The sequence below is a fragment of the Microtus pennsylvanicus genome, chromosome 3, assembly GCF_037038515.1.
Source record: "Microtus pennsylvanicus isolate mMicPen1 chromosome 3, mMicPen1.hap1, whole genome shotgun sequence".
In the NCBI taxonomy this organism is placed as follows: domain Eukaryota; kingdom Metazoa; phylum Chordata; class Mammalia; order Rodentia; family Cricetidae; genus Microtus; species Microtus pennsylvanicus.
The window spans coordinates 10544481-10559256 of record NC_134581.1 but is presented as its reverse complement, the minus strand read 5'-3'; the positions used below and the strand labels follow the sequence as shown (position 1 = coordinate 10559256).

Below are 14776 nucleotides of genomic sequence, written 5' to 3'. Positions count from 1 at the left end.
CTGTGATCACAGTGTCTCTACACAGCCATAGAAACCCTAACACAGGGGGCTGGAGAGATGGCTCAGAGGTTAAGAGCATTGTCTGCTCTTTCAAAGGTCATGAGTTCAATTCCCAGCAACCACATAGTGGCTTAAAACCATCTGTAATGGGGTCTGGTGCCCTCTTCTGGTCTGCTAGCATATACACAAGCAGAATATTGTATTCATAATAAATAAATAGATATATAAAAAAAAGAAACCCTAACACAATCCCACCTAACCTAATGGACCAAGGCTCTCACACAAGACATACTCAATCATACGGTGGCTACGTCTCTCACTTAGATACTCTTTCACTACAGGAGGCTACTTGATTTTTATCACATTTGAGAGTTAGCTTCTTAAATGCAAATTAAGTCAATTTTGTTATCCGATTTTTATTATAAACTACAGATATGAAGAAATCATTTGTTTAATGTTTTACTTTTCATCTTAGTAATGTTTTTCATAAAGAAAAATAACTCACGCTGAAGAGATGGCTTAACGGTTAAGAATACTACTGCTCTTGCGTTTCCCAGCACCCATGTCTAAAACTCCACAATCACCTATAACTCCAACTCCAGGAGATCCAAGCCCCTCTTCTGCAGGCATCCCAACACACACACACTTAATTAATTTAATTAAATAATTTTTAAGAACAAGAAAAACAATTCATTTTTGGTCTGAGATGGTTCAGGGGGTAAAGCACCTGCTAAGTGTTAGGAAGCTCCACCCACCCCTGGATTTTCAAAGAGCAACAGTTACCTCTTACCATCCTTCCCAGGAAGTATAAAAAGAACTTTTTGCAACAAAGTATTCACTTATAATAATAACCACTTGTTTTATGAACTAGTATCTCTACAGATGTCACCATTACGAATTAAAAATTGCCTTGTTAATAACACAATGCATCCAAATGTAAAGAAAAGGCTTGGATTATCTACGATAATCCAAAATAAATATATATTTAAACGTCATTTTTATAAGAACACAATTCAGACTGGCAACTTGTTTGTTTGCTTTTTGTTTTGTTTTGTTTGTTTGTTTTTTCAGCATTTTTCAATTTGTTCTTCATGATCTATGTTCCCCAATCACAATTTATCAGACTTTTGAAAAATTAGAAAACTATCAGAGATATTTAGAATTAAAAATAATAGAATTTCACTCCGAGACCACCCAAACCTATGCTGAGCTGATGGAATTCTAATGCTTCTTAGACTATAAGACTACAATCCTACTTATAGTAGGTGGCAATCAGAGAAGACAAACTTTCATCCTATTTTTTTTTTTTTTTTGGTTTTTCGAGACAGGGTTTCTCTGTGGCTTTGGAGCCTGTCCTGGAACTAGCTCTATAGACCAGGCTGGTCTCGAATTTACAGAGATCCGCCTGCCTCTGCCTCCCGAGTGCTGGGATTAAAGGCGTGCGCCACCACCGCCCGGCTTTCATCCTATTTTTGAAATTGAAATTTTAGAAAGTATAAAATATAAAAATATCAATAGAGGTTTTTATAGCAAGTTAGTAATAAAGAAAATAATGCTTAATGAAATTTATAATAAGTTGGTAAGAATTTTGCAGCCTGAACAACACAGAGAAGAAAAAGGTTAAAATAATAACATATTCTCAGTAGTCAGTAGAATAACTGTGCTAGAGACAGAAGAGAAAAACCATCAGGTGGAAAAGTGTGGGGAGAAATAGAGCTCTTGAATCTCAAATTTTATGAAAATAATAACATCTTTGGAGCCCGTCCTGGAACTTGCTTTGTAGACCAGGCTGGCCTTGAACTAATTGAGATCTGTCTGCCCCCGCCTCCCAAGTACTGGAATTAAAGGTGTGCGCCAAACTGCCCATCTGGCAACTTGTTTTTAGATGTAAACAAAGTTGGAAATATCTATTGTTTAAAGTATCACTAAAATAACTTCCTTCTTTCCTCTTCAATTTCCAGAAGTAATTAAAAATCATTATCAAAGTTTTCAGCAGTTTTTAATTGAGCTGTGTAGTTTATGTTTTAGTCAGGGTTCTCTGTAATTGAAATAGGCAACTGGTTTCCTTAGAGACTTGTAAAATTTGAATAAATGTCACTTTTTTATCTCTGAGGGAGGGGTGTTGGTAATGGAGCCCAGAATGGCCAAAACCTGTCCTCTTGCCCTGGACAGCCTCAATTTTGTGATTCCCGCTTCTTCAGACTCCTAAATACTGAGATTACAGGTGTGTGTCACCATGCTGATTTTAAATGTCACCGTTTTTTTCTCAAATACTCTGCCACTGAGCTAAATTCCTAGCATCTTAAATGACACACACACATATTTTTTAAAAACATTTTGCGTGTATGAACTCTTTTGCCTGCATGTATGTTTGTGCACCATCCGTGTGCGTTGCACCTGAGAAAACCTGAAGGGTATGTTGGATCCCCTAAAACTGGAGTTTCTGACAGTTGCCATGAGGGTTCTGGGAATCAAACCCAGGTCCCCTGGAATAGCAGCCAGTGCTCTTAACTGCTGAGCCATCTCTCCAACCTTAATATGCACATTTTAGCAATTATTACTTATTTCCCAAAGCAAAATTCATTCCAATCTTCAGTTCATTTACATTTTCATAATAGTGGGAATTTGTGCCATTGGCAGACAGGAACATACTCTGTGCATATGGATGGACTTTAGCTTATTAGAATCATCAGTATATGTATGTTAAAATAATTATAGAGAGCTGTGCACTGTTGACTGACAACAGTAACCTTGGCAATTTGGGTCTTAATAAAACTCTTTTCTGTTCTCTTTAGCCTGGCATGGCTGTGCATGCCTGTAATCCTAGAACTGGGAAGGTAGACTCAGGAGGTTTGGGGGGCATTGGGCTGGAAAGATGGCTCACTGGTTAAGAGCACTTGCTGCTGTTGCAGAGGACCTGGGTTTGGGTCTCAGCACTCACATTGGGCTGCTCTCAAGCACCTGTAAGCCTAGTTTCAGAGGATCCAACTCTTCTGGCCTCCTGGAGCACCTGCACAGATGTGGTGCACATCCAGATACACATGCAGGTTTTTCTTGAAAGCAGTATTTTTTTTTACTATTTTTAAATATTTATTTATTTATTATGTATACAATTGCCTGCATGTATGCATGCAGGCCAGAAGAGGGCACTGGATCTCATTATAGATGGTTGTGAGCCACTATGCAGTTCCTGGGAATTGAATTCAGGACCTCTGGAAGAGGTACAGGTGCTCTTAATCACTGAGCCATCTCTCCAGCTCCCTAAAGGAGTAATTTTAAACAATGATTTATATTTATTTTATGTGCATTGGTGTTTTGCCTGCATGTGTGTCTGTGTAAGGGTGTAGATCCCCTGGAATTGGAGTTCAGACATTTGTGAGCTGCCATGTGAGTGCTGGTAACAGAACCCAAGTTCTGTGGAAGAGCAGCCTTTTCTCTCTGTCTCTTTTGGTTTTTCAAGACAGAGTTTCTCTGTGTAGCTCTGGCTGTCCCAGAACTAGCTCTGTAGAGCAGACTGGCCTTGAACTGACAGAGATCAGCACGCTTCTGCCTCCTGAGTGCTGGGATTAGAGGCCTGCACCACCGCCTGGCCCAGCCTGTACTATCTCCAGTCCCAACATAAATCTTTTTTTTTTTTAAAAAAAAAAAAGACCTGAGAGTTTGAAGCTAGCCTGGTCTACAGAGGGAGATACTGTCAATAAATAAGGATGACTAAAATGCCTTTTAAAAATAACATTATCTATGTATTTGCTTATTCATTTCCTGTGTGTGTATGAGTGCGTGGATATGAGAACTCGTGGGCATCAGTTTTCTCCTTCCACATGATACCTGTCAACCAAACTCAGGTTATCAGGCCTGGTAGCAAAAGCCTTTCCCCACTGAGCCATCCCTCTGTCCCCCCAGACTTCTTTTAATCACTGACTCATGTTCCCACTTAAAAACACATTATAAAAATACGTATAAGTTGTCAGCTACATGGTCCCCACCTCACCTGCATTTCCATGATCTAGGGCTCCTACATTGACCCAGGAAAATGATGAACTACTAGGGCTAGAGAGATGGCTCAGAAGTTAAGAGCACTGGCTGTTCTTGCAGAGGTCCTGAGTTCAATTCCCAGCAATCACGTGCCAGCTCACTCCGGGTCTGGAACTCCAGTTCCAGGATCTCTCTCTTTCTCTCCCTCCCCCCCAACACACACAAGAAAAAGATGGACTGTTCTGGAAATAGTGTTTGAATTCTGAAAATAAGAATTAAAAGGCACTGTTCTCTCCCTCTTGATATTTTTGGAAAGGAAGTTAGTTGCCCTGTCATGAAGACAATCATGATAGCCAACTATTCTTGATAAAAGCCAGGTGAAGGAGACACCTTAAGACCTCCAAGTGCCTTTAGACAGTCATAGCCTTGGCTGATTGAGGTCTTAATTGTCACCTCAGGGAAGAACAGAGCCAAACCCCTGGGGAAGCCTCTCAGTGTCCTGTACTGTCCTAAGGAGAGAGATAACAAATGGTCCCTTTGTTCCAGCCCATTCAGATTGAGGTGGTCCACAGCAACAGGTGACTGGCCCAGCAAGTCAGTCAAGCCAAATGCATCACACATTACAAACTTTGTAGTATATTTTCTTATCTGAAAACTCTGCTAAATGAAATGGAATTGTGCCATTTAAAACCAAACGCCCAGTGGCAGGCAACCAAGGCAGGATTTTATTTATAGGACTTTGTAGGTATTTTTTTTTTGTTACAAAACATTTTTTTTTTTTTTTGGTTTTTCGAGACAGGGTTTCTCTGTGGTTTTGGAGCCTGTCCTGGAACTAGCTCTTGTAGACCAGGCTGGTCTCGAACTCACAGAGATCCACCTGCCTCTGCCTCCCGAGTGCTGGGATTAAAGGCGTGCGCCACCACCGCCCGGCTTGTTACAAAACATTTTTAAAATGGTCTTTTATAAGGTGGAAAATTTTCTTCTGGAAACATTAGGTTGGTGGGTCTTTGCAGACAAGAAGTCTCCCAGTCATGTAATAGGGCAGTATCTTCACAGTTTGTTTTACAGCAATCTAACAGGTTGGCATCCTTGGCAAGGAAACAATACTGGATTTATGGATACCCTCAAAGCACTGATTTTTCCTGTTATTCATTACACACAAATTTCCCTCTTTTCCTCCAGGCTTTTATTGAAAACAAGACATTGGTTTTTCAGGAAAAAGTGGAATGATGTTTATTTTCCATATTGGATCACGTGATTAAACTTTTTATGGCTTAAAATCCCAGTGAGAACTCTCCGTGAAAGTACAGGGAACCACTGTGACTGGCTTGGCTGAGATAGCTAAATTCTGCTCAGCATTTCCTGTCTCTATATGAGAGTAGTTCTGTTTCCCTGGATGGCAAATCATGCCCACCTACCCAGTATCTCATTTGTCTAATAGCAGGATGCTTTTTTTTGTTTTTGTTTTTCAAGACAGGGTTTCTCTGTGTAGCCCTCTGTCCTGGCACTAGCTCTCTAGACCAGGATGAGTTTGAACTCACAGAGATCTATCTGCCTCTGCCTCCCGAGTGCTAGGATCAAAAGAGTATGCCACCACCGCCCAGCTAGGATGTTTCTCTTAAACCTCAGTCAGGCATAGTAGCACATGTCTGTAATCCCAGCACATGGGAGAGAGAGGAAGGAAGATCAGGTGATCGAGGACGGTTTCAGGTACATGGAAGTTCCAGAACAGCCTGAGTTACAGAGTGTCTCAAAATAAAAATCAAATCAAAACCCCCAAACAAAAAACTGGATTAAGTGAGAGGACTTTGTAAAAGTGCTTGCTACTCAGTCTGTGTTCTAGCTCCAGAACCCGGAGAGGAGAGAACCGAGTCCCAAAGGCTGCAATAAATTAGTATAATAAAAAAATTCAGAACAAAACAAAATGGAGGCTGGGCAGCAGTGGTGCGTGCCTTTAATGGCAGCACTTGGCGGCAGAGGCAGGTAGATCTCTCAGTTTGAGGCCAGCCTGGTCTACAGAGTGAGAGCCAGGACAGCCAGGACTACACATAGAAACTCTGTCTCAAAAAATCAAAAACCAAACCAAACCAAATGTAATCTTCTGCCCCGAGAGCTGATTTAGCATTTCTAATATTCCTGTTTCTGAAACTGAAATGTTGGAGTTGAGTTCTTTTTCCCCAGAAGAGCTTAAGTTCCTTCTGGATTTGACTTCTCTCTAAGAGCTTAGCCCAAGTTATAATAATAATGATAATGATGATAATAATAATAATAAAAATAGTAGGCGGCTCCAGGGTATTTTCCAATAGAAGAGTTACATTGAAGGAAGCAGGCAAAAGCACCTTGGCCTAGGTACTGCCATTTTGACCACAGATTCCACATTACCTGTAGGGTGAAATCAAGTTTAGGTTCCTAAGCCCTAGGGGAGCTGGGAACTTTCCAGTAGCTGGCCAACCTCCTGGACAGAGTGGGAGGTCGGGAGATCAACACCATTGCTGGTGTGGAGGTGTGAAGAGAGGAGTCCCCAGTCCCCAGTGTTTCAACTCTATGTCTTCTTTTGTGGTATTGCTAATCACACCTAGGGTCTTTCACATGCTATGCTAGGCAAGTGCTCTAACCAATAAGGAATGTGCCTACTTTCTGTGGGGCTGGGGACAGAGTTTCACAGTGTAGCTCAGAATGGTTTCAAATGCAAGATGCTCTTGTCTCCCTGAATGCTGAGATTACAGGCATGTGCCACTATGCCCAATCACCCCTGACCTGTGGCTGTTATACACACGTATATTTCTTTGGGTAACACTGAAGTAAGTAGACTATATTATCCTTCCCCTACCAGTTTAGTTCCTTGACCTTTTCTTTCTTTTTTCTAGGTATAAATTACAAACAGTAACTACACCACATACTCCTCCTGAGCACATAATTTGAATTTTTGTGTCTGTGTTGCACAGTATGTTTTTGAGATCTGTACTCACTGAGTCATTCTATTGTTATTGCTGAGGATTCTACTGTATGGCTACGGCACATCTATTTCCCAGTGTGCTGACATCTGTGTGGTTTCCAGTTGCGCTGTGCTGTATCTTTGGAAGCCAATCCATTTGTCCCCCCTACCCCACCCAGGAGAGAGCACAGTGGCTTTCTTGGTGAGCACTTGTTGAAAATATGACTTCAAACTAGCAGTGTGGTCACTTCTTTCCTAGCTTTTGTATGGAAAATAAACTCCTGCTTGAACTAAGTTTACTCAGAGTTTCTACTATTCTCACAAATAATAGAGGCCAGGAAGTCAGTCTCTAGTATTTCAATACACCATTCCAGTCTTGTTAAAAATAGACACGTGCTACTAGTCACGTATTAGTGACTGATCATGAAAGGGTGTTCAGCATATCATTTTCTTTCCTAAAATTCCATCTTTTATTTCCCTGCACTTTTGTTTTCTTTTTTTCCCCAAGACAAGGTTTCATTGTGTAGAACAGACTGGCCTTGAGTCACAGAAATCTGCCTCCGGCGTGCATTAAAGGTGTGCATCACTACTGCCAAGCATACCTTTGTTTTTGATTTTTTTTAAGATTTATGTATATAACTATTTTTCCTGCATATCTGTATATGCACTACATGTATGCCTGGTGCCCAGCGAGACTAAAAGAGGGTGCTAGATTCCCTAGAACTGGAGTTACAGACAACTGTGGGATGCATGTAGGTGCTGGGACTCGATCCTGGTCCTCTGCAAGAGCACCTGTTCTTAACCACAGAACGATTTCTCCAATTCCTTCAAGACTCTTTTTTTTTTTAAAGACAGACAGAGTTGCATGTAGCCCAGGGGGTGGGAGTGGGATGCTCAAAGTTGCTACACAGTGAAGGATGATCCTAAACTCTCGATGTAACTCTTCATGTATACTGTGGTTATAGGTCTGTGTCACTATACATGGCTTTATGCAATGCAGAAGGTCAATACCAGAGATTTATGCATGCTAGGCAAACAGTATGTCAATTGAACCACATCCTAGTACTAAAAATATTCATCTCCTAGCAGGGGGAGAAATGGCTTAGATGTTGAGAGTAAGTACTGGTCTTGCAGAGGACCTGAGTTTGGTTCCCAGCACTCACGTTGAGCGTTTTACTGTAACTACCTGTAGCACCAGGGTCAGGGGATCTGATGCCTCTGCCTCCAAGGGCACCCAAACTCGTGCCTATAATTATGAAAAACTACAAACAACACAGATACCTATGGATGGATGACTGGCTCAACAAATCACAGTGCAATGGAAAACAATTAAGTCAAAAAGAGACTTAAGATACACATTGCATGGAATGAAATGCCAACATTTTGCTACGAAAAAGAAGTTAGACTCAAAGAATATAGCAGAGTGAGCCCTAGGGATAAAGCTCAAATTTTGCCAGGGTCAAAGAAAAAGGGGAGGGGAAGGAAAGGAAAAAGAACAGAGTGAAGTTACAAAACTTACAAATGGGAAAGGTATCCTATATATAAATTAAAATGTAAACGCCCGAGGGAGAAGGATCAAGAGTTCCAGACTAGTCTGAGCTTCACAGTCAAACCTATTCTCAACAACACTGGGCTGGAGAAATCGTTCAGCAGTTAAGAGGGCTTGCTACTCTCACAGAGGACCCAGGTTCGGCTCCCAACACCCACATCAGGTGGTGGGGCTCACAACTGCCTACTGTAACTCCAGCTCCAGGAGATCCGACTTCCTCTTTTGACCTCTGCAAGCAGGCACATGTGTGCACATGGTTCATATACATACATACAGTCAGGTGCACACATGTACATATAAAATAAATCTTATCAATAACAGCCCCAGCTACCCCAAAAGAAAACTCGAGTTTTGTGGCTCACGCTTGTAATCCCAACACTTGGGAGGGAGAGGTTAAGAATAGAAACTTAAAATCATCCTCGTCCCCCCCCCCCCAAATAAAAAGTAACAAAATCAAACCTCAACAAAAGCAAAAATCAAATCCGAATGGCCTAGGGCTGATGTGGTTAGTGGGTTACAGCGGTCTGGGAACTTGCCGGCGTGGGGGTGGGAAGTGAAAATGTGTTAACAGAAATGTGAATCCATTGGCAAAACCTCGCTATCAACTAGAAACAGAAAGTCTTCCTTCCACAGCGGCTGTGGGGGTGGCTGCAGGCCGGGTCAGCCAAGTCTCCGTCGAGGAAGAACGCGAACCGTGGATTCCGGTTTTAAAAGACCGTACGGGCGGGGCAGGGAGGGGACAAGTACCAGAAAGTTTTCCTTTAGTATTCACGGCGGCGGCAGCGGAGAGAATCGCCGGAGATGCCGGGATTCCCACAGGGACCTTCAGGGAGCGCCTACGCGACTAAACCCGAGCGACCCCAACCGCCCACGGCTCCGGCTCTGAGCAGCGCTAAGGGCCGCAGCCCCCGCCGTGCTGGGGCGCGTCCGGAGGCCCGGTCCGCGGGCGCGTCGCTCTGACGTCACGCACGCGCTGACGTCGCCAGCAGCCGCAGCCTCTGAAGCGGGGCTGGAAGCGGGGGGCGCCGAGTTTGACTAGTTTAGGGGGGCCGTCCCCCGCCGGCCGCCGTGCCCCGGGCAGCGGCGTCTCTGGGTGACGAGCGCGTCTCGGAGGCTTCACCGCCGCGTCCGGGCGGTGCTGCGAGGAAAGTTGGAGGCCGAGGGGCGACGGGCGGCTGAGGGGCGTCGGACGCGGCCATGGAGCCCCGCGGCGCCGAGTACTTCTGCGCCCAAGTGCTGCAGAAGGACGTGAGCGGCCGGCTGCAGGCGGGCGAGGAGTTGCTGCTCTTCCTCGGCGCGCCCGGCGCCATCCCGGACCTGGAGGACGACCCAAGTCGCCTGGCCAAGACAGTGGACGCGCTCACCGGCTGGGTGGGCTCGAGCAACTACCGGGTGAGCGGCGGGGCGAGCGGGCGCGCGGCCGGGCGCGCTCCTCGCCGCGGCTCTTTAACCCGGGCGCGCTGCCGCGGGGTTCCGAGAACGCGCCGGCATCGCCCCCGGGTTCGGGGTACGGCCCCAGGCGGCGGTTCCGTGACACGTTGCAGAGCTGCTTGGCTCTTTACAAAGTGTTAACTTGAAGCCAAAGGCGTGAAGACGTTGTACGGTTTGTCCACGCCTGTGTAATGCCTGCGCCGAGACAGGGCGTTAGGATGCTGCGTGAAGTTGGACAGTCAAGTTCATCTCTTCCCTTTGATTTCTGTTTTACTTAATCTCTAGTTTCTTTCCCCTCCCCCTCAGGTCCCTCCTCTTTACTTCTCTTCCCTTCCTCCCTGTCTTTCCTTCTCTATTTCCCGTCCTTCCTCCTTCCCTTTCTATGCTCTCCCTCCCTCTTTTCCTCTTCCCCTCTCCCTCTCTCCCTCTTGTTTCGTAGTCTTCATGTGAAGGTTGTGAATGATCTTCTCTCAAGAGTATCTTTAGCGCTTATTGACGTTCTTCTCACGAAAGAACTGCCCATCTCGCGGCATTATCTTACTTGCTTTTCTCTTATTTGACAACAGAAAGCCGTTGAATACTCATTTGCCCTCTTGTTCTTCCGCTTTTGGGGACGAACACAGATTTGAAACCATGTGCTTTCAAGTTTAGTTGATGCTTCAAGCAAAAGGGGAGTGGGGAGGAGAGGTACAAGAAGGAATGGGTGTAGTCAAGAGCAGGCAGGTTGTAATGTAGCCCCGGATGGAGATAAGTAAATGTTCCGTAATTAGCCGGTTCGGAGTTGTTAGCAGTTACTTTTCTTTTTAGACTTCTGGTGGCAGTATTGTTTTAAAATGCAGGCGGGAACTTCCCCTGGATGGAGCGATTCTTAGTGATACATCCAGTGAATAGGCTGTACTTTGAAATTTTTATCTATAGAGACAAGAAAACAAACTCGACAGTTATGCAGAATTAATGGTGAGGACTATATGAATTATAGAAAGGTTAGACGTTTACCAAGATTTAAAACAAAGTTTTACTAGCATAGAATACCAATTATACTTAATGGTTTTCATTGTAACATTCTTCATACATGTGTATAATGTACTTTGTTCACGTTCACCACCCATTATTCTTATTTTCCACTCTTGCTATTTCCATATAGTTCCCTTCTATTTTCATGCCTTTAAAAAAAATAAATCAGTGAGCATAAGTAGGGTTATTTAAAGGAGGATGAGCGAGAGCTTCTATACAGGAGCATGGGCATCTTACTAGTGCTTCCAGCACTGAAGAAAATGTTTCCCTTAAAGATAATGGAGTTTCAGAGTTCAGCACCTCAATGTTCCATTACATATTTGTTCTTTATTCTTACTACTTTTTTAAGTTTGAGAAAAGGCTAGCTATGGTGACACGTGCCTGTAGTGAAGTAGTACTTGGAAGGCTGAGGGAGGAGTATCCCAAGATCAAGGTCAGTCTGAGCTGAACAGTGAGTTTGAGGCCAAATTGACTATATAATGAGACCCTGTCTCAAAATAAAAAAGGGGTTTAGGAAAAGTTAATATTTACTAAAATATGGTTACCAAATGGGGAGTATTAACTTGTTTTGAAGACACTAGCTGGATACCTTACTGTGTCAGAGAGGCATGTGTCCACCAGCATGGCTGTTTTATGCCGTGTTGCAGCCTTGGCTGTTGTGGGAAGTCAGCCCTTTAGTAATGTTTGCCCCACTTCTCGGGATCGACAGTCGGATTGCCTTCAAGCCACTGCAGCCTGCAGATGATTGTCAGTAAGTGGCAATTGTGATACCACAGGATTCCAAGTTTTCTGTCATGTCTGTGTGCTTCCAGTTAATTGGTTAGAATCCTTGAGGGAAGTGCCTGAAGTTCGCACATTCTTTCCATGGTGCTCATAAGATCTTGAGACCCCTTAAGCAGTTGGAAGTGCCACAGGCTCTTACTGCTCTGTCTGAACACTTGCTGGTAGCACTGCTCACCAGGCTCTCATTTCCCTTATACGAGTGAATTTGCCCATCTTCCTTACTTATGCCAGTTCCCTGGCTCTGGTGTTAGATGCTGTGCCATCTTCTCTACTCAAAGACATTGATCACTAGTTTTCTTTCCTTTAGGAATTGATAGTCTTCAGTACTTAATTTTTTAGCTTGAATTTTTTTTCTAAAATTGTTAAAAAGAGGGCATTCTATTGGAGTGAGCCTGTTTTTTATTTATTTATTGACACAAGATCTCACTACGTAGACCAGGCTATCCTTATATCCACACAGATCTGCCTGTGTCTGCCTCTGCCCCCTCCCATGATGGGGTCAAGGGTATGTGCCCCCACTCCTGGTTTATTTTTAATTTTTTTAAAATTATTTTTTTTATTTTATTGTTTATGTTTGTAGGTGTTTTGCATGCATGCCTGTCTGTGTGCTATGTGTATGGCTGATGCTCACAGCGGCCAGAAGAGGGCGTTTGAGTTCTTGGAACTGGAGTTGTAACTGGAAGGTTGCATGCCTCCATGGAGGTGCTGGGAATAGAATCTGGGTACTCTGGAAGAGCAGCCAGTGCTCTTGGTTGTTTTTTGCTTTTGGGTTTTTTGTTTTTTTTTTTTTTTTTTTGGTTTTTGAGACAGGGTTTTTCTGTGTAACAGCCTTGGCTGACCTCAAACTTACAGCCTGCCTCTACCTTCCAAGTGCTGAGATAAAGGCATGCTCCACCACTGCTTGGCGCAAACAGTGCTTTTAACTACCAAGTGTATAGACAGATGTACAGGATTCACTTTTGTTCTGTTTTTGAGACAGGTTTTCATGTTGCTTAGGCTGGCCTTGAACTCACTGTATATCTGAGGCTGTGTGGTCTTATTTTACGTGTGTTTGAGGGTTTATATGAGGGACAGTCCTTTAGTTGGAAAGTAAAGGGATAGTAGAAAAAGCCCTTGGTGGCAAGGGCTGGTTTGGTAGCTATGACAGTGCTATTTGGTGGCTTGAATGAAAATGGCCCCCCTTCGGCTCATAGATTTGAATCCCCTGTTGGTGGACTGTTTAGGAAGGATTAGGAGGTGTGGTCATCTTGGAGGAGGTGTGTCACTGAGTGTGGGCTTTGAGGTCCCATGCCAGTCTAGTCTCCCCTTCCCCAATTTTTGGGTCAGGACGTAAGCTCTCGGCCACTGTTTCAGTGCCATGCCTGTCTGTTCCCTCACTATGATTGATATTCATGAACTAATCCTCTGAAATTGTAAGCAAACCCTCAGTTAAATGCTGTCTTCTGTAAATTGCCTTGGTCACGGTCTCTTGTAACACAGTCCTAATTATTCTTACTAAATAAAAATCCAGAGTCAGATATTAGGGGTTAAAAGCTGAAAGATCAAAGAGGCAGAGCAGCTAGCTTCTAGGTCTTACCTCTGCTAATGCTCAGACCAAATAGGCAAGATCCTGTCTTTACGAATCCTCAAGCTGAATGCTAGGATCTCCTATCTCCTCCTGAGTTATATTTCTTTCTTGGCCCAGCCATATCCCTTCCTGTCTCCACCTCCCTAGTGCTGGGATTAAAGGTGTGTGACTCCCAAATACTGGGATTAAAGGTGTGAGCCATCACCCCTGGCTCTGTTTCTATTTTAGACTGGATTAATTTTGCGTAGTGGAGGGTGGCCTTGAACTCACAGAGGTCTGTCTGGCTCTGTTTTCTGAGTGCTGGGATTAAAGGTGCACCATTGCCTGGCCTCTGGCTAACTAGTGGCTAATTCTGCACTTTGATAGTCAGGCAAGCTTTATTTGTGTTAAATCACAAGCAAAACATCAACCACAACATCTCTTCGTAACAATAGAACAATAACTAACACACAGGACCTTTGTGAGCTCTGTAGACCTAGCTGGCCTCAAACTCACAGATATCCATTTGCCTCTGTCTCCTGAGTGCTGGGATTAGAGACGTGTACCATGGCATCCAGCTAAACATCTGAGATGTAATTTGTGGTAGGTCCAGCAAGACTTCTGTTGTGGAATGCGGATTGGTGTGAGGATTGAGAGAAACAGGAATTAGGAATGGTACCTTCTTGAGCAGTAGGATAGGCATGCTTTCTGCTGAATGGAGGATGAAAGAAAGGAAAAGTTTGGTTTTGACTAGTCTGTATTGGAAAGATTATTTAATAGCAAAGTTAAAATGTTAAGTAGATGATTGAGGTCTTGGGTCTGGTGAAGTCATAACTGGGGACTTAAGATCATGGAAACAGGCATATATGTGATGTATATACTCTGATATTAGAGTTTTGCTAAAAGCCTTGCAGATTTTGTAGCAGTATTATGTTAATAAAATTTTCCCTTTAAATATTGTTAAAGTGGAAAAAAAATCACCATTTAAAAGGTGACCTTGTGAATCTCAAGCTCCATCTTAAATGCTGAATTTGCATGATGTCATTTACTCTCAAGGATGGCTTTAAGAAAACTGCACTCTTACTTTTCCTCTTATTGTAGAAAAGATGACCTAAGTATCTTGGCTTAGGTCAGAGCCCTGGTAAATTAGCAGGAGAGAACTTGAATGTTCTTTTTCTGTTGTGTACCTCGTAGGGACTAATAACACTTGCATTCTGCCTACAAATATAGCAGTAAGTGGACTGAAAATGCCAAAAATAATAATTAAGTATTTGCTGTAGAAATACATAGTGCTAGGCTAATGAATATGCTAGTATTTTTTATTTCTGGGAGTCCAAGATCATAGCCCATTTTGGCCACCTCTGTCTGTCTGTCTGTCTGTCTGTCTGTCTGTCTGTCTCTCTCTCTCTCTCTCTCTCTCTCTCTCTCTCTCTCTCTCTGTGTGTGTGTGTGTGTGTGTGTGTGTGTGTGTGTGTGTGTGTAGACACACAGGCAGGGGAACTAGGTTCACACTTGGGCTCCAGTCCGCACGTAAGCCAAAGAA

General features: G+C 43.6%; 1 protein-coding gene across 33 annotated transcripts in view; it reads left to right on the top strand.

The window, feature by feature from the left end:
- Positions 1 to 9437: 9437 nt before the first annotated feature.
- Positions 9438 to 14776, top strand: part of Clasp2 (cytoplasmic linker associated protein 2) — a 192101-nt gene continuing 186762 nt past the window's right edge. For 32 of the 33 annotated variants that reach the window (XM_075964312.1, XM_075964311.1, XM_075964308.1 and 29 more), the window contains exon 1: positions 9523 to 9851. In XM_075964312.1, coding sequence (XP_075820427.1) covers positions 9657 to 9851 — 195 coding nt within the window. In that variant the 5' untranslated portion in view covers positions 9523 to 9656. Of the gene's footprint in view, positions 9852 to 14776 lie in introns of all 33 variants that reach the window. The other variant, XM_075964306.1, reaches the window with a different exon arrangement.